At 46.4% G+C, this 27,000-nt stretch overlaps 1 protein-coding gene across 3 annotated transcripts in view; it reads right to left on the reverse strand.

The window, feature by feature from the left end:
* Positions 1–26,594, reverse strand: part of MATN2 (matrilin 2) — a 171,065-nt gene extending 144,471 nt beyond the window's left edge. For all 3 annotated transcript variants that reach the window (XM_055546595.1, XM_055546594.1, XM_055546593.1), the window contains exons 1-2: positions 26,347–26,594; positions 10,656–10,829 (exon numbers count right to left, since the gene is read on the reverse strand). In XM_055546595.1, coding sequence (XP_055402570.1) covers positions 10,656–10,803 — 148 coding nt within the window. In that variant the 5' untranslated portion in view covers positions 10,804–10,829; positions 26,347–26,594. The remainder of the gene's footprint in view (positions 1–10,655; positions 10,830–26,346) is intronic.
* Positions 26,595–27,000: the final 406 nt, after the last annotated feature.

A 27,000-nucleotide genomic window follows, 5' to 3' on the forward strand; every position in this document is an offset into this window, starting at 1 on the left:
AAATTTAATACAAAAAATTTTAAAGTATTCCACTTGAGCTAAAAAAAAAAGTCTGCTATGTGATACTAAGCACCTGTAATAAAGGCTTAGTGATTTTTGTTGACTGCAAGCTCTACGCTGAATTAACACAAAAAGCTAAGGCAATTTACCTGTAATCATTCTTTCATTCATTAACATTGCCAGAAGAGAAACCCAGGAATTCGACAAATTATATGTTGCCAGTCACTAAAAAAGTCCTAGTTTCTCCCTTGCTTAAAAAACATTATTTCAAAGGTTCCTAAGGCAGATTTTTCTTGGAAAGCAAATATTTAGCTTTTTTTTTTTTTTTAATAGAGGAGAAAGTGCTTATCTTTGGGTTCATTTCTTAATTCTGCAGGCACCTCCCTAGAATCCTGGAATGTGTCGGTTTACAGATGAGATGTTTATTTAGCCCCCTGCACACAGGGCCTTTGATATCCCTGAAGCCTGAGGAGGCAATTCATTCCCTGTGCCAATCTGGTGGTGACAAAGTTTCACATGGAAAAAAATCTGTTTCCTTAAAAACTCAGGTAATTGGGTCTTTATTTCCTCTTTAAGTTCTTATGGTCTTAATAACAAGTCTAAACTCTGCCATAACACAGCCTTCAGAGCCCTTCATCTTCTATTTTTTTTTTTTTTTTCAAACTAAACATCCTCAGATCTTTCAACTTTTTTCATGCCTTGGCTTCAGGAACATTCCCCAGTCCAGTGGCTCCTCTCTGGAGACTTTTCCTCTTTGCTCACTGGTTCATTTGCTCCTTCTCTTGGTGCTCACCGAGTGTCTGTTGTGTACCTCGAGCGTTATTAGCATCACTGATATAATGCAGACAACGATGCTGGCAATCACTGTCCAGGCTGACAAGCTGGGGCACAGAGCCTGCTGCGGGGATGTGTTGTTGGGGCACTATTAATAAATCCCAACTGAGAAATTAGGGCCACTTCCATGGACCCTCGAAAGATGAGTCCAATTCAGTTGGCTGGAACAGAGGAGAAGGGTTGCAGAAAAGAATCTGAGCCAAAGGAAAGGTTACGTTGGCTTCTCCACCCCCACCTCTGCTGCTCAGTGGTTGCACGATCTTGAGCAAAACATTTAACCTCTCTAAGCCTCAGTTTCTTCATCTGTAAAATGGGGATAATAATATTAATACCACGTAGAGGGAAGGGTGAACTGCCTAGCACATAGTAGATGCTCTCTCAAAAGGGGCAGCCATCATTAATGTTGTTATTATTATCATCTGGTAGGGAAACCTGGGACATGATTGGCTCTGGAAGGGTAAGGCGGTATGCTCTGCCCCCCAAGAGCAGCAGCCATCAAAGAGGAGAAAATAAAAAGTGGCTATGTCACCCTCTGAAAGGACACCCACACATACACACTGCAGGTGCCAAACACACAGGCAAGCTGAGGATCAGACATCCTGGAACTGAAGAAGGAAACGAGGGAGGGATGGAAGTGGAGAAGAAGGGATAAAAGAGAGTTACAGAAGAGGAAGCAGACAGAGTTTACTAGAGAAGAGAAGGTGAGAGACTCTGTAGAAGAAAGAAAGTCAAGTTATGTATTCATTGGCTAGGAACGTTCTTAACTCTGCAGCTTAAGTCAGATACTATCCTTTTTTGGAGCTTCTCGGTATTAATCACAAGATAGGAATGAAGAATTCACTTCATATAGTTTATAACAACTGAATGATAACAGAGATATTGTTGTATACATAAAACAGGCAGAGAGTGAGGAGATGAGATGTACTTTCTGCACCCAGACTGAGCAGCCGCCATGACAGTCCCTCCATTGGGTCCATAATTGGGCCCTAACTATGTCACAGAGGATGTACAGAGGGAGACTGATAAAGGGGGTGTGATCTCACTTCAAAGGGTTTATTTTGTTTTTAAGCCTTTGCTATACTTAAAAACAATTCGATCAGCTCTATGCATCAACCTTCATTTTTATAACCAGTTCTGATGATAAAGATACACGCCGGCCACTGGCTCCTTTAGATGTGTGCTAATCAGTGTGCTGTAAGCGGCTTGAGGCTCCCCCCTTTGCTAACTCCCCCTGGGTTGGAAAATACCAGCGGTTCTCTTCAAAGCCGCAGAAAGAGTCGACCCAGCTGACGGTTCGCTTATACTCTGCAGCTGCAATTTTCTCAGCAAATGTTATTCATCCTGCACTGTCTCTCTGGTTCATGCTTAGCATCTCTGACTAAGATCCTTTCCTCCTGCCCATCCCCACCCCAACTCCTGGATTTCTCCTCTGCAAAGATTCTCAAACTGAGGTCTCCAGAAATGGCAACTTCTCAAACCCCAACCCAGGCCTACTGAATCAAACACTCTGGTCCCGGGAACCAGCCGTCTCAGTGTAATGAGTCTTTCAGAGCTTCTGAGAGACAATTAGGCATGAGGACCAGTGTTCAGTTTCCCCGGATCCTACCCGCTACAACCCCCCTGCCTGATTCTACTGCCCCATCCCTTCTATCTTAAAACTTCTCCCTCTCATCCGGAGAGAAGGAAAGACAGCCAAAGATCGCATCAGGGATGGCAGCGAGAGGAGGTTCACTACTGGGAGCCAGAGAAGGGACAACGAGAAGGCGGGAATAGGTGATGTCACCACGCCCCAGATGAGACATGAAAGATCCCTGACTCCAGCCACCTCCCTTTATAGGTGAATACACTGGACAGGAAAAAGCAGCTTTCCCGGAGTCACGTGCTAAGAGACTGCAACCGTGGACAGGAGGATGAAATCAGCCATCTGTATGCCTCATCCTCTCCGCGGTCCGACACTCCAGGAACTTCCGCTGTGGGCGGGACCAAAGAGGGGGCTTGAGGTCAGCGACCCCGGTGTGACCTGCAGTAGCAGCAACACCTCCGAAGACTGATGGGCACGTCGTGGTCTGCTCAAAACTCCTGGTCAGGGAGCAAGCAAGCTCGAGTATTTCTTTGCTCAAACACACAACTCCTCGGCCATCCTCTCTCCTTAGCCATCCTTAGCCAACTCTCGCGAAGGGGGGAGGGTTGGGAGGGAAAACTTTTCATTCTGGGTTTTCAGAAGTCTGTAGCTCAGCTGGTAAAGAATCCACCTGCCAATGCAGGAGACCCCGTTCGATTCCTCGGAAGGGAAGATACACTGGAGAAGGGACTGGCTACCCACTGTGGTATCTTGGGCTTCCCTGGTGGCTCAGCTGGTAAAGAATCCACCTGCAATGCAGGAGACCTGGGTTCCATCCCTGGGTTAGGAAGATCCTCTGGAGAAGGGAACGGCTACCCACTCCAGTATTCTGGCCTGAAGAATCCTATGGACAGAGAGCCTGGCGGCTACGGTCTACAGGGTCGCAAAGAGTCGGACATGACTGAGTGACTTTAACCTTCAGAAGCCTTAACAAATTTACCAAGTCGCTTTACTTCTCTTCTCCTGGGCTTCCTCGTCTGAAAATGAGATAAACCTATAACCACCTTGCAGTGTTTTGTCTTTTTTACATAGATGCAGTGAGCAGGCCTGTCCCTACCCACAGCAAGGTCTCAGTAAGTGATCGTACCTCCAGAGGTGTCATGAGACACGAAAAACGGTCCCTTCCTTCAAGGGTTTATAATCTGATGCTAAAAACAAGGCAAGTACAAAAATAACCAGAATAGGAATCCTTGGCAGGTGCCGTTATTACCCCTCAGAATATAAAGCAAAGTGAGCCGACACCTTGGCCAAGGATCTGAGTGCTTGTGGCCCATCCCAGGATGGAAGGGTCCCGCCTGGCTGGCAGGGGGAGGAGGTGGCATTTAGCCTGCCCTTGGCTGACAATAGTGAGAATGAAGTGAAGTCGCTCAGTCGTGTCCAACTCTTTGTGACCCCATGGCCTCTGGCCTACCAGGCTCCTCCGTCCACAGGATTTTCCAGGAAAGAGTACTGGAGTAGGTTGCCATTTCCTTCTCCAAGGCTGATAATAAGCCTTACCCAGAGAAAAGAGCCGACTTATTAGAAAAGGCCCTGATGCTGGGAAAGATTGAAGGCAGGAGGAGAAGGGGACGACAGAGGATGAGATGGTTGGATGGCATCACCGACTCAATGGACATGAGTTTGAGCAAACTCCGGGAGATGGTGAAGGACAGGGAAGCCTGGCGTGCTGCAGTCCATGGGCTTGCAAAGAGTCAGACAAGACTGAGTGACTGAACAACAACAACAAAGGAAAAATACTCCAGGTAGAAGAGGGTGAACAAAGCCCCAGAAAGCTCGAGGAAGGAGACAAAAGTTGTATCCGTGACAGAGTGGCTTCAGGGCATGTTAAGACTGGTGGCCTCAATGGGTCTGTCCTTCCAGAAGCCAAAAGTTCAGATGGCTTCTGGCATCTGCTTTTCTTCCCTCACTGAGGGTGCCAACAAATGTCAATTAAGGGGATTGTTTCAGGATGTGGAAATTCATTTACTGGCAGCCAATGCTTGAAAATGTTAATAATTACCAACCTAGGCAAGAACCTCCATTGGCAACACAGACTAGGGCATTGTTACACTTAATTCCCTAGGCCAGCCAATTCCTTCAGTCACATTGCTAATTTAGGCTTCAGCTCCTTGTTTCAAACATTTCATTTTTTTCTGATGTTCTGAGATCAGGTTTAATTAGAGACGTATGCAAAATTGGAAATAAATGCCTAGTAATGTACTATGCTGGAGAAGGCAATGGCACCCTACTCCAGTACTCTTGCCTGGAAAATCCCATGGGCGGAGGAGCCTGGTAGGTGCAGTCCATGGGGTCGCTAAGAGTCGGACACGACTGAGCGACTTCACTTTTACTTTTCACTTTCATGCATTGGAGAAGGAAATGGCAACCCACTCCAGTGTTCTTGCCTGGAGAATCCCAGGGACGGTGGAGCTTGGTGGGCTGCCGTCTATGGGGTCGCACAGGGTCGGACATGACTGAAGCGACTTGGCAGCAACGTACAATGCCTTCCCAGGAACAGAATCTGGGGCTGTATACTGTGAGTTCTTCGATTGTCTTCATTAGCTTATTTTTAAGTAGTGAATTAACTATTTGAAAGAAATTTTACTAAGTTCCATGACCTTTAGCCCCTGAACACCTCTAGAATTCTTCCTAGCAGAGTTTAGGGGATGGGAAGTCAGCTCCCACCATCCCCTCTCCAACACACTTTGGGGCACCACCTCCCACTTCTCGAACCTACTGTTCTGTTGTCACAAAGTGCTCTTTTAAATCACAAACACGACTTCTTTGCGGGTGCCACTGATCTGAAAAGGGGAGTCTATTGCAGGGAAAGGAAAAGCTTTCAAGGTTAGTTAGTAGAAATAAAATGAGCGAGCTTGGTAAATTTAGAAAAGACAGCACATGTCAACAGGACCTCGTAAAAGACAAACAAAACAGGGGAGCCAGCAGGTAGAAGCGCACAGGCGGTTTGCATGTACGCTCATTCCAAGGTGAGGGGCATCGCCGATACAGTGGGGCTTCAGGCAAGGAGGGTTAAGGTTTCCAAAAAGGCTGATATGCCCCCACTGGTGGCCCTGGTGACAGCTCCATCCCCACATGACTGTGATACAATAAAGAGAAAAGTGTGCAGACACAGAGCAGGCGGTAATTAGGAGTGGCGAGCAACATTACTTCCAGCTAGCACCGCTTTGAAGGGAACTTAGGAGGGAGTCTGGGAGGGGACAGATGCCACTGAGGCAGGAGAGGTACAGAGGGAAGAATCTAACAGCTTCCATGAGCTTAGCTTTGCATTTAGCCCACCCTGGGTTTCCCTGGTGGCTCAGGTGGTAAAGAGTCTGTCTGCAATGTGGGAGACCCAGGTTTGATCCCTGGGTTGGGAAGATCCCCTAGAGAAGGGAATGGCAACCCACTCCAGTATTCTTGCCTGCAGAATTCCATGGAGAGGAGCCTGGTGGGCTACAGTCCATAGGGTTGCAGAGAGCCAGACACACACACACACACACACACACACACACACACACACACACAGCACACCCTGCTTAGGCTGTCCAGGTGGCACAGTGGGTAGAAAGGGAATCAGCAGTGATCACCACTGTTGCCAGTTTCAAGTCTTCCAGGGCTCCCACCTCTGCAGCACGAAGCCCAGACTTTTTGTTGGTGCCCCCAAGGTCCTAAGTTACCTGCTTCCTACCTCCTCTGGGCTTGTCTCCAGCCCAGACCCCTTGCCTTACAGACATGGCGGTCCTGATGGCCTCACCAGCCCCCACCTCCATGCTCCATCCTCATTCCTTTCCTGGCAGCTCATCTCCCAGCTTCACGCGGTCTCAACTTTCCCTGGAATGCTCCCCTAAACCAGCCACTTTCAACATGTGGTTTGGAGACCCCCACCAGAGGGTCCATGAAATCAAAACTATTTTCATAACAACACTAATGTTTGCCTGTTATACTCTCTCTTAAGGAAATGGCAGCCCGCTCCAGTATTCTTGCTTAGAAAATCCCATGGAAGGAGGAGCCTGGTAGGTTACAGTCCATGGGGTCACAAAGAGTCGGACACGACTGACCAACTTCACTTCACTACGTGTGTATATAGTTCAAAATGTATACTGAGGTGGTTTTAGAGTCCACACTACTATTAACCTTGAAAAAACTATCATTTGTCAAGTTTTGGTGTCATGTCAAAGAAGAATATCCATACTCATTTAAATGGCTATTACAATTAAGTTCCTTTTTCTGACTGCATATCTGTGTGAGGCCATATTTTCTTCAAGTAACACAACCCAAACAGTATTTCATGACAGACTGAATGGATGAGAAATGAGAATCCAGGTGTCTTTAATTAAGCTAGACATTAAGCAGAGTTGCAAAAATGTAAAATCCTCCATTCTTCTCATAATATTTTTATTTTGAAAATATTATTATACAAATATTTTTATTTGCATTATGCATCAGGTTTTGTGTTTATTGAAGTGAAGTGAAAGTCGCTCAGTCATGTCCCATTCTTTGCGACTCCATGGACTATACATAGTCCATGGAATTCTCCAGGCCAGAATACTGGAATGGGTAGCCTTTCCTTTCTCCAAGGGATCTTCCCAGCCCAGGGATTGAACCCAGGTCTGCCGCATTGTAGACAGATTCTTTACCAGCTGAGCCACCAGGGAAACCCTGTGTGTTTATTACTGTTATTTTTAAATTAATTAATATTTTTACAGTTTTCCTTCTCAATTTCTCTTTTGCATTTTATTTATTGTTTTCGGCTGCACTGGGTCCTCACTGCAGTGCACGGGCTTCTCACTGTGGCGGCTTCTCTTCTTGCAGTGTGTTGGCGCGCTGGTTGTGACTACCAGGCTCTGGAGTTCAGGCTCAGGAGTTATGGCGCATGTTGCTCGGTGACATGTGGAACCTTCCGAGACCAGGGATTGAACCTCTATCCCCTGCATTGGCAGGTGGATTCCTTTTTGTTGTTGTTGCAAAGAGTTGGACACAACTGAGTACTCACCCATGCATCCACACCACTCTAAGCTGTGCCTGACTCTTTTGCGAGACCTCATGGACTGTAGCCCACCAGGCTCCTCTCTCCATGGAATTCTCCAGGCAAGAATACTGGAGTGGGTTGCCATTTCCTTCTTCAGGGGATCTTTCTGATCCAGGGATTGAACCCGAGTCTCCTGGCTTGAGGCATTGGCAGGCATATTTTTACTGCTGAGCCACCAGGGAAGCCCAGCAGGTGGATTCTTAACCACTGAACCACTAAGGAAGTCCCTCCATTTCCATTTCTGATCCAGTAAACCTCAGTAGACTTAACCCACAAAAACAAAAGCACTTTGGGATCCTCAGTAATTTTTGAGTGTACAAAGGTCCTGAGACCCAAAAGTTTGAGAACCACTTTCTTAAGCTGAGCCAACAGCAGGCAGAGTAGAGCTGTAACTTAGCTACGCTGCTACTGTTGCACACAGATTCCACCAAGTTAATGACCTTTTCGCACGTCTGTCTTCCCCACTGCATGTGTACTTCTTGGTTGCACTTTAACTCCCTCATGTCTGGCACAGAGCAGAAATTCCAGATAAATGAATGCAGTAGAAGGTAAGCCCTCCTGGACACACATCACGGACTACCACCTGAGTGACATGCAAACATCTATAGGAAGGTAGAAAAATATCTGCATTATTTTTTCAATAGGCTCGAGTTGTTACCCAGCCTCTCACTTGAATTTAGACATAAATACAAATTTTTAAAAAAATCAGAAAATTCAAATGAAAAATTAGCCTAAGAAACAAGTTTGCTTCTACTCTGTTAAACATTCAGAGACAGTCATGCAAGCAAGTAATTGGTGAAATACATCATGCAGTAGATATCAAAAATCCAGCCATCAAAAAAGCAGTCAGGGCAAGGACTACAAGGAGCATGTCTTCTCCATCTTTGTTTGCTGTCAAAGGTAGACCGAAAGAAGATGGCACTAGAGAATCCAGGCCAGAATGGTGGTGTTTGCCTTCAGTTTCATGATTCACACTCAGTCCCCACGTTCCCAAGTCAAGCTGCCCTCCCGCACATCAGGGAGTGGCCAGCCATTCCTTAGGTGGCAGAGGGGTGCCATATCCTACCCCCTTTTTGTCCCTGACACATTCTCCTGCAAAATCAGAAAAGTGGAGGGGGAGGATGCTAGATTCGGGATTGATGCCCTTAGCAAAACAGGATCTCTTATGTGCAAAGACCAGGAGGTTTCTATTTCAGAGCCTGAGAGAGCAGTGAATGCTGACCACTAGGGGAGACCCAGTGTCCGTGTGTGGGGGGAGGTGAGAGTGCGTGAGCGTGTGTGTCTATGTGCATGTGAGTGTATCAGAAAGTATGTGTAGGGGGAAGAGAGAGAGGCAGGGAGTAGGCACAGAGATAGTGAATACCAAGAGGTGTCTGTATGCTCTTCTGGCTAAGTGTGGGGTGGTTCATTTCAAAAACAGCCCCATCAGAAACCCAACTGTATAATCACTGCTGCTGATCTAGGAATCAGGCATTTCGAGCTCTCTCTCTCTCTCCCTCTCACACACTCACACACCTATGTCACCTCTCTTTATAGATAGATAGATGATAGATAGATATGTTTATCATATGATGATATATGTTTATATAGATAGATGATAGGTATGTTTATCATATGATAATATATGTTTATCATATGATAATATATGTTTATCATCTTAAAACATTTTTTAAAAGCGCTTTAATCAGTATGCTAAACATCCCCCAGTCCTTTCCACATTTGCAGAAATCATATGTTTATGTCACTATGGAAACAGATTCTCAGGAAACTAAAGACATGGAGGGCCCAGCATCCTTGGGGTCATTGCTTATAGCACCGTAAAGATTCTGACCTCTTAGAACAGAGCTTCTGGTTCCTCTGGTCTCTTGTCATTTTGATGCTGAGGCAACCAGACACATAGCAGTTCTCTCAGTGGCCGTCGGAGGGGGTCAGATTTTAGGGGCTGGCCAACAAGATACAAACATGAAACACAGTTCTGGAGGGACTTCTCTGGAGGTCCAGTGGTTACGACTTCTTATTTCACTACATAGGCACAGATTTGATCTCTGATTGGAACTAAGATCCTGCATGCCATGTAACAAAAAAACAAAAAACAAAAAAACCCCACAGTTTTGGAGAACAACTTCATGGAATGATGATTGTGGGAAAGCTTTCATTCATTGCATACCTATAATTCACATATATTCATTACCATGCCTTCTTCTCACAAAGATCAGTGTTAGCATTCCCATTTTATGGATGAGGAGACTGAACCTCAGAGAGGTTACGTGGCCTAAGTGTACCCACTTGGTCAGCACCAGGGCCAGTATATGAAGCCAGTGAGTGAGTGAGTGAATTCACTCAGCCATGTCCGACTCTTTGCGACCCCATGGATTGTAGCCTACCAGGCTCCTCCATCCATGGGATTTTCCAGGCAAGAATACTGGAGTGGGTTGCCATTTCCTTCTCCAGAAGATCTTCCCGACCCAGGGATTGAACCCAAGTCTCCCACATTGTAGGCAGACGCTTTACCGTCTGAGCCACCAGGGAAGTCCTAGGAAGCCAGGTCTATGCCAAAACCACTGTCTTGCCACTGGCCAGCCTTCCTGTTACCCCCGAATCCTCAGCCTTCCAGAGCCCCTGTTCAGAACCAGGCCATTCCTCTATATCTTATGTGTTTTCAGCAACTTTGCTTTCTCTGGGAGAAAGAAAAAAATTCGCCTGAAGGAAACGCGTTGACTGGGAGAGAAACACAGACATCTGACATCTTATATTTCTAATCTCCTGATTCCATCTCTCTTTCGTGTCAGCGTCCACCTTCCACAAACCTGCTCTTCTTCCCTAGGTGCCAGGTAGGGAAGCATCATCAATATAGATCAGCAGACAGACCCAAGAAAACATTTTTATAACACCATTGTCCGGGTAAGTCCAACCAGGACCTTTTCAGATGAAAACCCTTTCCCTTGCTTATTGGAGAAAAGTCAGGAGCTTCAGATTAAATGGAAAGTTTTGCAATGAAAGAGGTTTTCATTTCACTTGAAAACCAATGTACAACCACATCCTCAACGCAGGCTGACTCCCTGCCAACGAGATGCCCTCTCCCCCAGCACACCCAAAGTGGGCACCCGGGGCGGGCCCCCGCCCCCATTGGAGGCCCGCCCTCGACCACCTCGCCCTGTTTCTGGGGCGGAGCCCCGCCCACCCGTCACTCACCCAGGAGGGCAGTCTGAGGGTGGGTCCGAGCGTGTCTCCCTCTGGAGATGGACCTGGGAGGAGGCCGCCGCTCCCTGGCCTCAGCCGGGAGGAGGAGGAGGGTCGGTCCGAAGAGCAGCAGAAAGCAGCCCACCAGCATCTTCTCCATCTTCAAGAAGAGGAAGAGGGGCTAGGCTGTGACAAACACAACGGGAGAAGAGGGCTGGGTGAGGTTTCCGGGTCTCCCTGAACCCGACGAGCCATAGACCCCCGCCCCCTCCCGCCCCCTGCCTTTCCCCAATCAGACGTGCCGCTGGTACTTAAAATGCCATTTGTGTGTGTGACCCTCAGACCCCACTGGTAGGTTCTTGAATGGTCTGAGCATTGCGTGCATAGTTGGAATTTTTCGCCACTTTGGTCACCATAAGACTGAACGGAAAACTTGGGGTGGGGGGGGGAATCGACCCTGAAGTTTCTTTTCAATCAAGTTTATTTTCAGTTATTTGTAGTAACATTCTATATCCTGGATTTGAAAAAGGGAAAACTCCACCCGAGGAGTCCAAGTAACAATATTTTCTTAGTCTAATAATGGTGGATGGCAGGAATTAATCTGTATGTTTCCCAAGGAATTCACATACAGTTGCAATAAGTTAACATGACTTAGCCTCCCAGCCTCCCTGCCTCCCACATGCATCTATTAAGAGGGAGCGTGGTTCAGTGGTTAAAGGCTTGAACTCTGGCACCAGACTGCCGGGCTCTGGATTCTGGCTCTGACACTTGCTAACTGTGTGTGACCTTGGGCAAGCTACTTAACCTCCCCATGCCATGTGGGAATATGGGATAATATTAGTTAATTGAGTGACTTAATCCATGTAACTGACGCATTCAGGATAGTGTCTGGCACACATGAGGAGGTAGGGGCAAGCGTGCAAGCAAAAGTGTTAGGAGACCAGAGAAGAACAGGATCTATTGCAATGTTGAGCAAGAAGCTCTCAGATGCAGAAAGAATTTTAGCCCTGAGTTGAGTTTCAGATATCCACAGAGGCAAGGGAGTTTCAATTGGAGTAACACACTCTTGACCAGACTTGAATGGTTTTCTGTGCTGGTCCTGCAGAGTAGCCGCTGTTGAAGGCTCTGGAGAAAAGATTCTGAGCAGGGAAGTAACGTGATCAGATCCAGGCTTTCCCAGGCTGGCCAGTCTCAGTGCCTCACGTGGGATGAGAAAGGCACTTGCCAGGTGGTGAATGATATGGACTCTTCTGCCTGGCAAACCCTACGGAAAAGGCGATGTCCTGGGACTAGGTTTAAATTGTTTTTCTTCTAGTTTCAGTCATCATGATAGATGTCATAAGCAATTTATTAATTTACACAAATTAGTGGGGAGGAGGGAATATTTAAGGAGGAAGAACATTTAAGGAAGATCATCTGCCTGTAAAGTTTCTTTACAAAGTCCTCATCTTGTGCTTGGCCATTCTACCCAATTGATTTCATCTAATCCTCATCCCAATCAGAATTACTGTTTCTGCTTTTTAGAGATGAGGAAACTGAGGCTCAGAGAAGTTTAGTAACTTGACTGAGCTCACCCAGCTAAAATAAGTAGCAAAGAAGGGATTCAAACCCAGGGTAAGTGGCTAATTTACCATTTAACAGAAAACTTGGCTAGCTGCAAGTCAAGTCCCCAGAAGTCAATTCATGAAAGGCCATAGCTGTTTCACCGTCAGAGGTGGGATCAGGACAGGACAAGGGCAGGGATCACTTCCCAAAACGTGGGGGAAAAAAACACCTTAATAATTCCGTGAACTGTTTGTACAGCAAGCTGCTTTCAGGAATTGACCTGGAGATGAACCTAGGCCTGTCGACCTTCAAAGACCACAGTTTTTCACACTTGCTGTGTTGCACTAGCTCACTTTTCACTCTGCCTTAAGGTTCCATTAAAAATAGCAGATGTTCATTCAGTGCTTACTATGTGCCAGGCATTGAGCCAAGTGTTTTAAATGTATTAAGCCATTTAATTCTTACAGTAAGTAAAGCAGTTAAATAATTTACCTAAGGTTATGCAGGTGATAAAGGGGTGAAGCTCCAGAGCATTGTTATTTCCTTATGGATAACTACTGCCCACCCCTTATAACAAAATAAAACTCTTTACTAACTGGTCCCTTTTCATAGCTTAACCTGTGAGGTTCCTTTTTAGAAAAGGAAGAAAACTTAAAAGATTTTCCCTCTTTCTCTGATCCTAAACCTACTGTTTATTTCAAGTTTCCTTGGTTTTATCAATTCTAAGTGTATTACGTCATTTATATGTGATTTATTATTTTAGTGATGGTCTCCTTCTTCCCATATGCACAAAGTCCATGTTTATTTCTTTCAAAATATATATAACACTCTCTCAAGGGTCCACGTCCATCCCGACACATCTACAATTAAATCCAAACATTTAGAACACATTGTGGTGGATAATTATCATTTTCAAAAAACAAACACCATTTCATGTGGCTTGGGTTTACTGTGGATTTTAAGAGGTGTTTGCATTTTCGAGTCACCATTGCTCACCAGAAGGGTCTGGAGATATGTAAGGGATAGGGAGTTGAGAATAAACAGACCTGGATTTCCCTGGTGGTCCAGTGGTTAAGAGTCTGCCTGCCAATTCAGGAGACGGGTTCTATCCGTGCTGTGGGAAGATTCCACTTACCGAGGGACAACTAAGCCTGAAAGCTGAGCAACTACTGAACCCCAAGCACCCTAGAGCCTGTGCTCTGCAACAAAGAAGCCACCGCACCAGGCAAGGAGAAGCCATGCACCAAAATCAAAGGGTGCAACTGGAGAAAGCGTGCCCCAACTAGAGAAACCCCACGAGCAGCAACAAAGACCCAGTGCAGCCATAATAAATAAATTTTAAAAAGAAGAATAAACAGAGCTAAACATTTCTAGTTGTCTAACCCTGAGCAAGTTACTTTACCTCCCTCTGCTGCAGTTTCCTCATCTTTAAACTGGGGATAATAAAGACATCTGGTTGTTGTATGAATTAAATAAGCTCAAATATATAAAGCACATAGAATGTGGTGGCAGGTGGGAGGGAGGTTCAAGAGGACAAGGACGTATGGCAGATTCATGTTGATACATGATAGAATAATATATTGTGTTGCCTTGCAACACAATATTGCAAGGCAATTATCCTCCAATTAAAAGGAAATAAATTTAAAAAATAAAGCACATAGAATACTATCTGGTATATAGTAAGTGTCCAAAAAGTGACAGCTACTTTTTATTATCATTATGCAATCAAACCAATTAATATGAAGTGCACACTGTTAATTTTGTCATATTGAGCCATTTAATGTACCTTATATTAACTTTGATGCTGACTTGCGACACTGTAATAAAACAATGACACACACAAATCCATAATTTAAAAATACAAGTTAGTACCTTAAAGTATTTAAAATTTCTTTCTACAGAGTGAAATAATGCCACTTACAGCAACACGGGTGGACCTAGAGACCATCATACTACGGTGAAGTCAGAAAGAGAAAGACAAATATCATATGATACCACTCACATGAGGAATTTAAGATATGACACAGGGAACGTGTCTACGAAACAAACAGACCCACAGAAGAGAGAACACTCTTGTGGTTGCCAACAGGGAGAGGAGTGGACGAGTTTAGGATCAGCAGATACAAACTTCTGTGTATAGACCGGGTAAGCAACAAGGCCCCACTGTACAGCACGGGGAACTACGGTCAATGTCCCGTGATAAACTGTGATGGAAAAAATATGAAAAAGAATGCGTGTATAACTGAGTCACTTTGTGTACAGCAGAAATTAGCACACCGTTGTAAATCAACTATGCTTCAGTAAAATAAATTTTATAAATTCCCTTTTCAAAATGCAATGGTACAGCAAGTCACAGTCTGGTAGAAAAGATTTCCAAGACATATATCCTTGTATGTCTGTATGTCTATATATCATTTATATTCCGCACATACATTCCTATAACAACACAAAGACAAACGACCCACATGAAAACGTGCAGAATATTTGAACACTCATATCACCAAAGAAGACGTTCAGATAACAGATAAACATATGAGAAAATGTTCAACATTCTCAGTCATTAGAAAAATGCAAATTAATAATCACAATGACAGGGACTTCCTTGGTGGTCCAGTGGCTAAGACTCTGCACTCTCAATGCAGGGGGCCTGGGTTCAATCTCCGCTCAGGAAACCAGATCTCAAATTCCACAACTAAAGATCCTGAGTGCCACAATGAAGACCGAAGATCCCTCAAGCTAAAACTAACATTCCATGCAGCCAAAATAAATAAACATTAAAAAAATTAAAAATCACAGTGACATTCCATGACAAATTCACCAGAATATCTAAAACTTAAAAGACTGATATAACCAAGCATTGACAAAAATGTAAAAAACTGGAATTCTAATATGTTGCTGGTAAGGGTGCAAATTGATACAGTCATTTAGAGAAACAATATAGCAGTTGCTCATACAGTTCAACGTACATTTCCCAAAGGAGACAACAGGAGGTGACCAACTGGCCTGGTTTGCCTAGAATTGCCTGTGTTTTAGCACCGAAAGCCTTTCATCCCAGAAAACTCAGTCCTGGGCAAACTGGGCCAACCAGAAAGCTACATATATACCCAAAAGACATAAAAACACATCTACACAAAGACATACTCAGATGCTCATAGAAGCTTTCTTTGTGAAAGCTGAAAACTGGGAACACAAATGTCCATATATGAATGAACAGATAAATGAATTGTGGTACATCCATAAGATGGACTAATACCAACTAATGGAATGATATACTGGGTGAATCTCAAACTAATTAGGCTGAGTGAAAGAAGCCAGACACAAAAAGAACACATAGTGAACAATTCCACTTATGTGAATCCAGCAAAGGGCAACACTGCACACAGAAAGGAGATCAGTGGTTCTGATTTGACCTCAGGGCATTGGATGGGAAAAGAGGGGCAGCTACATCTGCTTCTACTTCATTGACTACACTAAAGGCTTTGACAGTGTGGATCACAGCAAACCGTGGAAACTTCTTAAAGAGATGGGAATACCAGACCACCTGACCTGCCTCTTGAGAAATTTTGCAGGTCAAGTAGCAACAGTTAGAATCAGACATGGAAAAACAGACTGGTTCCAAATTGGGAAAGGAGTACATCAAGGCTGTGTATTGTCACCCTGCTTATTTAACTGATATGAAGAGTACATCATGCGAAATGCAGGACTGGATGAAGCACAAACTGGAATCAAGAGTGCCAGGAGAAATATCAATAACCTCAAATATGCAGATGACACCACCCTTATGACAGAAAGAGAAGAGGAACTAAAGAGCTTCTTGATGAAGGTGAAAGAGGAGAATGAAAACGCTGGCTTAAAAATGAAGATCATAGCATCTGGTCCCATCACTTCATGGCAAATAGATGGGAAACAATGGAAACGTGAGAGACTTTATTTTCTTGGGCTCCAAAATCACTGCAGATGGTGACTGAAGCCATGAAATTAAAAGATGCTTGCTCCTTGGAAGAAAAGCATGACAAACCTAGACAGCATATTAAAAAGCATGAGACATTACCTTGCCAACAAGGTCCATCTTGTCAAAGGTATGATTCTTCCAGTAGTCATGTATAAATGTGAGAGTTGGACCTTAAAGAAGGCTGAGTGCTGAAGCATTGATGCTTTTGAGCTGTGGTGTTGGAGAAGACTCATGAGAGTCCCTTGGACTTCAAAGAGATACAACCAGTCCATCCTAAAGGAGATCAATCCTGAATATTCATTAGAAGAACTGATGCTGAAGCCGAAGCTCTAATACTTTGGCCACTTGATGTGAAGAGCTGACTCATTGGAAAAGACCCTGATTCTGGGAAAGACTGAAGGCAGGAGGAGAAGGGGACGACAGAGGACAAGATGGCTGGATGGCATCACTGACTCAATGGACATGAGTTTGAGGAAACTCCGGGAGTTGGTGATAGACAGGGAGGCCTGGCATGCTGCAGTCCATGGGATTGCAAAGAGTCAGACACAACTGAGTGACTGAACAACGACACAGAGGCAGGAGGGAAATTTGGGGGCTGACATAAGTATTCACCATGATTGTGGTAGACGTTACATGGCTCTATACATTTTTCAGAGCCCATCAAATTATACACTTAAAACTGAAGATTTTTTTTTCTTTTTAAAAAATATTTATTTTTGGCTTCATCAAGTGTTAGTTGTCCCATGGCATACGGGATCTTAGTTCCCTGACCAGGGATCGAACCTGTGTCCCCTACATGAGCAAGGCAGATTCTTAACCACTGGACCACCAGGGAAGATCCCAAAGTGGAGAATTTTATTGTTTAAGTTCAACTTCAAAACAGCTATTTAAAAAAAAAATCTAAAGAAATAGGGGAAAGGATACTGTATACAAGTCAACATAAAACCAATATGGCAGTATTAATATCTGACAAGATAGACCTTTTTAAACAATTCAATGGCAGTGAAACAAGAAAAAATAAGTCAGTACATGTAGCCCACATTAATCGTTGTGTCTCAGTGTGGCATTTATAACTTCTAGCATTTGAAGAACAGAAGCCAGAGCCAATTCTCACCAGAAAATGGAATGATGTTTGAGAAACAGTTCTTTTCATAGATGGGCATATGAGAAGAATTGTTGTACTGAGAAATAGAGGTTAATTCAGTCAGAACAGATTCCATGAAGCATTTGGGGGCATGGAAAGAATATTAAAAAAAAAAAATACAACAGTTTTGACTTTTGTTCTAGCAATTTTTCTCCTCTCCATGAGACAATGAGTCTTTTCATTTAGCTTTACCAAGAGGGTGGAGGAGAGAGAGAGAGGAGATTGTTCTGACCGTCTTAGCTATAACTTCTTCTAAGCGTCACTGTTCCAAGTCAATTGACAGGCGCCTAGAATCTCACGGGAGCCAACACTACATGCCAGGGGCCTTGGGAGGAGAGGCCTGGCTCTGTCTCAACACGCCTTGTGACCTCAGTTAGGTGATTTAACTTTCTGGGCTTTAACTAGTCAGCTATAAAAGTAGAGGCGTGACCTGGAAGCCATGTTTCCCAGCCTAAACCAGATCACAGGCCGGGATGACGCTGATCTCCTGAGGAAGCCTGGGCCTGACACCCTCCCAGGCCGTAAACCCTGCCCCTGGATGAGAAAGGGGCTAAGGCTCTAGTATTTTCCAAGTGTCTACTACGGGCCAGGCAGTGAGCAGGCCACTTTGTGTAATATTATCTCATCTGGTCCCACAACTGTTCTGTGAGGTGGACTACTTCTCAATTCCTTGGGTGGGACACCAAGAGCTACAGATGGAAAGATGCTCCCCCAAGGCCTCAGAGCTAGTTAAGTGACAAAGCCCAGATTCTACCCCCGCCATCTCTCAGGCAGCCAGCCTACTTGCTAAAAAAAGAGATTTTGAGTTCCCTTCTCTGTGCCGAAAGTTCTTAGACATCAGATACGATAGTTTTGTCCCTCGCAAGCCGCTCCCCATTGGCACACCTAGGGTCCACAGTAACCGCTACTGTGTGCACTGGAAATCCGTCACACAGGACGGCCCCAAAGGCCTTCCTGCCAGTCCCCCACCTTAGACCAGAACCCCCAGCTCCCGCAAGGCCGGCAAGTGGAGCCCAGCTTCTGCTGCGAAGGACTCAAGGTCATGGTGCCCAGGACGCTCTCAGTATTCGACGCTGAGATGTTGACCTGATGTTGACTGTGATTTTCACCCCATGGTCTAGGCCTGCTTGCCAGCCTGGCCTTTCCAGGCACAGACTCGAGTCCTTTCATGGAAGGGTAACTCCACGGTCAAGGGTAACAGGAGACTTGGCCTCAGCTCCACTGTCTTCCTCGAGCCTCTATCACATCCACGGGTGGACGCTTTCTCGCGTCTGCCAGCTCCCCGCTCCAGACCTCCCAGCAGGTCCTGCCACTGCAGCAATGCTCAAAGTTCTCGATTTCTCACCCAGACTCCTCCAGAAGCTTTGGAACTGCTCTTACCGCCTGGGGTCCTGCCCCTTCCCTGCTCAGCTTCCAACTGCGGCCTGCTTACCGTCCACGCTCCAACCCCACACACACCCCAGCCCCTTGACCGCTGCCAGAGGAACCCAGATTCTTGTCCTAGCTGGGTGCCTTCACTCATGCTGGTCCCTCGGTCCAGTCTACATTCATCAAAACTGCCTTGGAGGACCTCCCTGGCAGCCCAGTGTTTAGGGCTCCATGCTTTCCCCTGCCAGGTGCCTGGATTCAGTCTCTGGTAGGGGAACTAAGATCCCTCATGCTATGCGGCGCAGCTAAAAAAAAAAACAACAGAAAAAATGCAACAAAACCGCATTCATTCCTCAAGTTTCAGCTCAGACGTTCAGCCACTCTCCAGAATGTTCTCTGATTTTCCCAGTGAGGATTGATGTTCCTACACCCTCTTAGCAGTGAGTTGGCTGTCCACTCTGGCCCTGGGTTTCTTTTTCTTGCTTCCATATCTGCCTCCCTGACTAGACTCTGAGCGGTTCCATGAAACCACACCTTGTCATCTCTGTATCCCAGGTGCTGAATTTTGTAAATGAACTTTTAGAAAATAGGTAAATGCTGAATAAACACATTTACTGATCAGCAAAAGATCAATAAATGTTGAATCAAATTGGCCCTAGTTCTGCACCCAACATCTTGACAAGGCCAAGCAGGTCTTTATCTATGTACCATGTTTGCCAGGATGGGCGCGACCCCAAAGGCTCTGCCTTGTGATGGGAGGAAACTCTCCCCCAGATTTCTTGGCCATGTTGAACACATAATTGTTAAATGGTATCGATGAAATATCAAATATCTAGTTGTAATAATTAAAGTATCCATTTCATCATACATGCATATTCAAAACATTTCAAATTGAAAAATACGGATTCGTTTAGCAATAATGCTTTATTCATTAAAAATGTTTCATAGAAAAAGTGTTTTTCATAAAACTGTTTTTTTCTCACTTCATAAAACAGTTTTCAAATGCTTGCCTTTACAACATCAGTATTTCATCAAACTAAAGATGTTTTTTGAGTCTTCTGCCACCTTCACTTCTGTTTAAGTTGTGTGAGATACAGTACTTTCTGAATCCATATGTGATATTGTCACTGGAAATTTTATCTCAGGCCACCAGTCCCCACTTATGTAACATGAGGACAGTTGGGTTTTTTCATGTCCTGGAAACATAAATTCACCGTCTCTGCAACTTATTCATTGCGTTGCTCTTAAGGTATTGTATCCAGTGTCATCCAACACTTATAATTGTGAAATTGTGTCCAAGAGAATAATGACTAAATTTGAATTGATTTTTCTTTTACTGTTTTGGTCAGTTGACTTCTACGTGCATTATCCAAAATTAGTACATTGATTGAGGACAATTCAAGCCAATGTTCCATCCCAAATATATTCAATGTATTTGACAGAGCTCCCCCTACTTTGAGAGCTCTGCAAGGACTCAAATATAGAGCAAATTCCTCTTTTCCAAGGAAGCATTTTCGGGGGGAAAATATCCTCACCTCATATTTTGGTATACAGGGCATTCCTACCATATCTTTTCTCCCTTCCAGACAAGCAAGCACCACATTCTACCATGTGATGTCTCTCATGCCTTCTCCCCTTTCCATCCATACCAAGGTCACAGCCCTAGACCTGGCCCTTATTCTCTCTCACTGGAGAGACTACAAAGGTCTTGCCAGACATTGCTAGTTGCCCTCCAATATTTCCCCTCATTCTTTAGTAACAGAATCTCCCTTATTCACTTGACATGTGTGGGAATTAAGACCAAATGCTCAGCCTTCCCTTCTTCCCTATCAGGTGACTATACATGGGTGAGGGGGATAGAAGTCAACGTTGTGTGTACAACTTCTGAGAAGTGTCCTTACAGGAGAGGAGCTGAGGGCCAATTATGGAGTGCTACAAATGTTCTGCGGATTACTCAGTGCTGACTCATTAATGAAATTAATGATTACTCAATTAATGAAAAATAATCCAGCTACATCCCTGATTAGTGCACTTTCTTATATGCGTGCTTCAGTAAAATGTTTACTTAAAAAACAGGTAATGCTAAGTTAGAATAGCAGTTACCTATGGAGGAGGTGATAATTAATCGGGGGTACAAGGGGGGGCTTCTGGGGTACCGATCTGAGAAGTGGTCACATGAGAGTGTTCATTTTCAAAAGATCCACTGAACTGCTCCCTTATGGTTTTTTGGCATCGTTTTCTATGTGCTTTTGATTCTAAGTTTACTTGACAAATGAAGTGTGTGCGGTACTACTCCTGCCCCCCTTGCTCCCAGATCACTCCATGGACATTCAGGGAGAGATGTGAGCTGCAGCAGAGATTTTGGAGGAAGTTTAATGGGTGTTCTCTCTTGAATGGGCTACTTGCACACACTGGAAGGGGTGTTAATAAGAATAAAGCTGTACTGGTGGTCCTGACCTGGAACTCCTTCTTAAGCCCTGGGATGTGCAAAATAATGTCCCTCCAAAGATGTCCATGTCCTAATCCCCAGAATTTGTGGATATGTTACATTACACAGCAAAGGGGAATTACGGTTGCTAATCAGCTGACTTTAAAAATGGGGAGCTACTGTATATCAACTATATCTCAATTTTAAAAATAGAAGGAAAAAAAAAAAAACAGGGCGAGTATCCTGAATTATCCAGGTGAGCCCAATGCAGTCGTCAAGGTCCTCAAAAACGTATGAGGGAAGCAGCATGAGGAGTACCCAGCCTGACACCGCTGGCTTTGCAGATGGCAAGAGGCAGCGAGCCAAGCAAAGAGGAGGGAGTCTAGAAGCTGGAAAAAGCAAGGAAACGCATTCTTCCCTAAAGCCTCCCGAGGGAACGATAACACCCAGTAAGAACTATTTCAGACTCGTGACTTCCAGAAACAGAAGATAAGAGACTTTTTAAAATTGAAATATAGTTAGTTTACCATGTTGTGTTAGTTTCAAGTGCATAGCAGTGATTCAGTTATACATACATGTATATTTACACACACATACATGTATATGCATATATATTCTCTTTCAGATTTTTCCATTATATCTTATTATGAAATATTGAGTATTGATCCCTGTGCCATACAGTAGATCTTTGGCATTCACCTAGCTTATATTTAGTAGTGTGTGCGTTATTCCTAATTTACCTCTCCCCACTCACCCACTATCCCCTTTGGTAACCATAAGTTTATCTCCTGTCTCTGAATCTATTTCTGTTTTGTATCATTTGTATCATGTTTTGAGATTCCACATATAAGTGATGTCATATGATATTTGTCCTCTGTCTGACTTACTTCACTTAGTATGATAATCCCTAGGTCCATCTATGATGCTGAAATTGGCATTATTTCATTCTTTTTTATAGCTGAGTAATTCAGCTAGATATACTACATCTTCTTTATCCATTCACCTGTCAGTGGACATATAGGTTGCATAAACTTGTTTTATGTCTCTGAGTCTGTGGAAAGTTACTACAGCATCAGTGGAAAACTAATACAGACATTGTCTAGGGAATCTCAGAAAGGTGGTGATATTCTCAGAGGAGATCTTGGGGGATGGGGGCATTCTTTCTGTTTCACTGAAATGCAGAAGGAGAGGAATTAGAAAAATCAGAAGACACTGTTGATGGAGAAAAGGAGACCATTCTGAGGGGCCAGTGTTAAGGTTTGTCACAGAAAGGCAGAAACTGAAAGTAGTAACTTGAGAATTGTGTTTGAAGAAACCCAGGGCTTGCAAAAGATTTGACCCTTAGCCTTGACCCCTGTGGTCTTGAGCGTCTCATCTTTTAGACAAGTGAAAATAAACTCACCTAACTGGGAAGGTGCTGGGATAAGCCCTAAACAGAAATGAGATAAAATCCTTTGATCGACATCATTTTCTGTAATAGTAACTGTTTATTAGAATAATGCCCCCAAAGATGTCTATGACTTAATCATCCCAGAATCTGTGAATATGTTTTTGCCTTTTGTAGCAAAAGGGATTTTGTAGATGTGATTAAACTAAGGATATCGAGATGGAGAAAGTAGCCTGGATAATCCAAGTCGGCCCCAAGTAAGCACAAGGGTCTTTATAAGAGAGAGAAGTGGGGATGGAGAGGAGGAGGGGAGAAGGGGGAAGAAAGGGGAGAACTGGAAGCTGCTATGCTTCGAAGATGGAACAAAAGTCCAGGAGCCAAGAAACACAGGCAGCTTTCAGAAGCCAGAAAAGGCAAGAGAACAGATTTCCCCCGGAGCCTCCAGAAGGAACACAGCCTTGCCGACACCTTGATGTTAGCCCAGTGAGACCCATTTCAGACTTCTGACCTGCACAACTGAAGGACAATAAATCTGTGCTGCTTTAAGCACTAAGGTTGTAGTAATATGTTACAGCGGCAATAAGAAACTGGCACAGTAACCTAAAATAGCAGTGGGGTATCCCAGTGGGGAGTGAGCCACAGCCCCCAGTGGTAAAGTTTTCTCTGACAAGACTCTTACACGAACCTTTGAAAAATGTTAGCTAGTTCACCTACTCAACCACTGCTTTTACATGCAGATAGTTTGGTATAAATCTTATTTTCAATCAGTTCACTCTGAGCATTATCACATACTACCCACTGGCAGATTAATTCACAGTTAATTAACCCACTTAACTGTTATGACCACACTATGGCACAGATGGCATCATCCCATTTGATGGATGACACAACTGAGGCTCAGATAGCAATAATCATAGGTAATTAATACTGAGCACTGACTCTGAGCTAGGTAGTACACTAAGCATTTTTATCTGTGTTAACTAATTTAATTCTCCCAACAGTCCTGTTCCCATTTACAGATGAGGAAACTGAGGCAGGGAGTCTCAGTAACTCTTCATAATCCCTGCAAGTAATGAGTGGCAGGTCTGAGACTGGAACCTCAGTCTCTCAGGCGCCAAAATCAAGGTCACACCCCACAACCTCTCATCACTGTCTGCATCATTACCGCCAACAACCAATACCTCTGGGATGGAGCGCAGACCTGCCCTTCTCTCTCTCTGAGTCCCCTTCAGGGTCCTGCCAGGTAAGGCAGCGGTGGCTGTCTGCCGAGCCACATGGCAGGTTCAAAGATGACCTCATGGCTGGAGCTCCAAGTGGCAACCGGTCCTTTGGAAGGGCCTCCCTGGCCCTGTTTACTAGCAACAGCAAAGATAGCCTCCACTCTCTCGTTGGCATTTTCGCACCCTCTTTTTCTGACCCTCTTGACTTATTCCCACATGTTACAAACAGAGGAGTCCTCCACAGTTTTCCTAAAAACAGGGAGTCCTAGGAAAGGACTCTTTCAAACACGTATGCTAAAAACCTAAAAACCAGAGGCCGCTAGTCCCGTCCCAGCAAAAGCATCAGAGACTCCTGTGCCCTTGGCTGCTCTCAAACAGCGACTCAGCCCTGAGCCCCAGCGTGTCCCCCTCACTGCCCACCCAGTCTCACGCCCAGAGCCCCTGCAGGCCAGCGCTGACCCTGGTGCTCCCTCACCGCCTGTCTCTGCCCCTCCTTCATTCCCGCCCCTCCTCACTCCTTGCCTTCTCTTAGGCCCCCGCCAGAGCTGATTCTAGGAAAAATGGGGGATTTCTTTCTAGAACCTTCAATGATCCTCTTCCTTCTCTATCTTTCAAGAAACAATCTTCGGTGCTCCCCTGGTGGCTCAGTGGTAACAAATCTGCCTGCCATGCAGGAGGCGCGGGCACGGGTTCGATCCCTGATCTGGGAAGATCCCACATGCCATGGAGCAAGGAAGCCCATGGGCCACAACTACTGAGCCTGGGCCCCAGAACCAGGGAGCTGCAGCTACTGAAGCCCGAATGCCTAGAGCCCACGCTCCACAACAAGAGAAGCCAACAGTGAGAAGTTCGTGCACCACAGCTAGAGAGTAGGCCCTGCTCTCCCCAACTAGAAAAAAGCCCTTGCAGCAACAAAAACCCAGCACAGCCCCAAATAAATAAATTTAAAAAAGAAGAAGAAGCAATCTTCGGTTCCCTCTTCTTTAAGTCTTCAGCCTCATTTCAACTACCTCTTGCTGAACAGAGATACGTGGTGACGGTGGAGCTCAGAGCATGGCAGCCATCTGAGGGGATCTCCAAGGTGGGCTCTGCACCTCTGGTCAATGAGCTCCAGCCTCAGTGCCTCCAGGGGCACTGGACTCTAGAGCCAGGGACCCTAGATTCTTAGAGAAGAGAGGTCTGCCTGAATTCTATTGGCAAAAAAAAGGGGGGGGGGGCGCGCAGATGGGGAAACAGAGGTGAAGAACCACAGATGTCTATCTGCAGTCTCAAAGGGAATTCCAAGGGATCGAGCTTCTGGGTTTGAAAGGAAACTTTCCAGACCATAAACCCATCTCGGAACAGCAATATGATTTACTGAGGCTGTTCTGTTGGAAGCAGGCAGGGAGAACTGTGCAGGCGCGCTCCTGAGTGCAAAATTCCAGTTAAATACATGCGGATCATCTGCCAGCCTCAGGTATCCACTCAGAGCCTAGCTTCCTCAGTTGGAGAGGAGGTGACTGTGTTCCTAGAAAGAAATGCCTTGCTCTTCTGGAGAATCAGGTCATGGAACTAGTCTTAAGATGCCTGGAACGGTTGTAAGCACTTGAATTTAATCCTCACTGCCCTGTAGGTATGATCGTCCCATTAGACAGATGAAGAAGGTGAGGCACAGAGTAGTTGGGTAACTCCAAGGTTACCAACCTGTAAGCTCCGCTCACTGCCAGGGTCCGAACCTCAGCAGGCCAACCCAGAGTCTCTGGTCTTGACCATGCCCCCCACCCCCAACCCCCTGCAGCCTCTTGCTGGTCTCTTGGAGGCCCCGCTGCTGGAAGCCAATTAAATGCACTTGGTGCAGACACGGCCCAGCTCCCTGATATATGACGATCTGGAACTCGGTCAGTTCGGGTTTGCTCAGGGCCAGGAGTGTGTTCCCGAGGAGCTATCTTCCTGTGAGTCCAGTCCCGGAGACCTTAACGAGAGGCGTGGGGGTGTTCCCTCATTTTTTCTCTCCTCTCTCCATACTATCCTGGGGGTTTCTAGCAACGACCACAAATACCCTCACCTTTCTTTCCTTTCCCCACCACGTAAGGAAGCTGGAGCTTTAGCTCCATAGAAAACCAAAAACAAAATCCTGATGACACGGGCATGAAAAGACCAAGCCCGCCGAGGCGGGGAGTCGGAATCGATCCGCTCGCCAGCCGAACGGGAATCACCGCAGATCCGCGTTCCTCAAGTCTGCCTTTTCCGGGGTTCGGCGGAGCCCGGGTCCGGGCGTCCCCGCGGCCAGGCACAGCGCCCCCACGGGACCCCGCGGGGTGGCTACCGCGCGGTGCGCCCGGCGGCGCGGGGAGCGCGCGCGGAGCTCGCCCGGCCGCGGCGGCCCGACTGCCCCCAGCCTGGGGTCCAGCAGCGCCGCCGTCGCTCTCGGGCTCTGCCTGCCCGGAGGGGTCGGGAGCCACGGGCCTGGGGCTAGAGGTGGTGGTCTGGGGGCGCCCAGCGGCGGGGAACGCGCGGAGCGGCGGAGGCCGGGGCGCCAGCCTGGGGGCAGCGCCCGCGTGCGTGGGTGCCTAAGCCCTGCCTATCTGTCCGTTTGTCGGTCGGTAGGGGTCGGTCTGTCGTCCGCGCCTCGGGGCCGCGGGGCCAGGCAGGGGCCCCGGGGAGAGCGCGCCCCGCTCACCTGCAGCCGCCGCTGCCGCCGCCGCCGGCGCCTAGGAAGCGAGACAGGGGCGCAGCCGCCCGGGTCTTCCTCGCTGGCCTCGTCGCCGCTCCGAGAGCCACGGCTCTCCTCGGGGAGACTGCTTGTGGGAGCCGGGGAAGAAGCCCGAGGCGCTGCCGCTGTCTCCTCCTTGGCCGCTTCCTCCAAGTCCCATCCCAGAGCGCTCCCCTCGCTCGCTGGCTGCCGGGGCGGCTCGGGGCCAGCGCGGGCGGGCGGGGGAGGCGGCGCCGCCGAGGGTGGGGAGCGGGCCGACGGGAGGAGGGGTGTCCTCTTTGGGGACGGGGCGGGCGCGGAATGGGAGCGGCGTGAGGACCGCCCCACTCTGAAGGCAGCCCCGGGAACCGGGCGCCCTGGCCGCGCGTCCTGCCTGCTGCCACCTCGCTCTGCGCGAGCCCAGGGGAGGATCTGACTCCCGGGGTCGGAAGCCGCGGGCTCGGGAACAACTAGGAGCTTTGGGGGCTTGGCGGGGGGGCGTGGGGGCTGGGGCGGTGCGATGGAGAGCATCTCCTGGAGGAAGGTAGGCGTGATAGGGTCCCGTGTACTGAACCGAGGGGCATGATCTGTCGTTCGTCGACGACGATGAAGTAGAAAGTGGCGAGAATTGGGGTGATTGGT

The sequence above is a fragment of the Bubalus kerabau genome, chromosome 14 (genome assembly GCF_029407905.1).
Source record: "Bubalus kerabau isolate K-KA32 ecotype Philippines breed swamp buffalo chromosome 14, PCC_UOA_SB_1v2, whole genome shotgun sequence".
NCBI classification, from domain to species: Eukaryota; Metazoa; Chordata; class Mammalia; order Artiodactyla; family Bovidae; genus Bubalus; species Bubalus kerabau.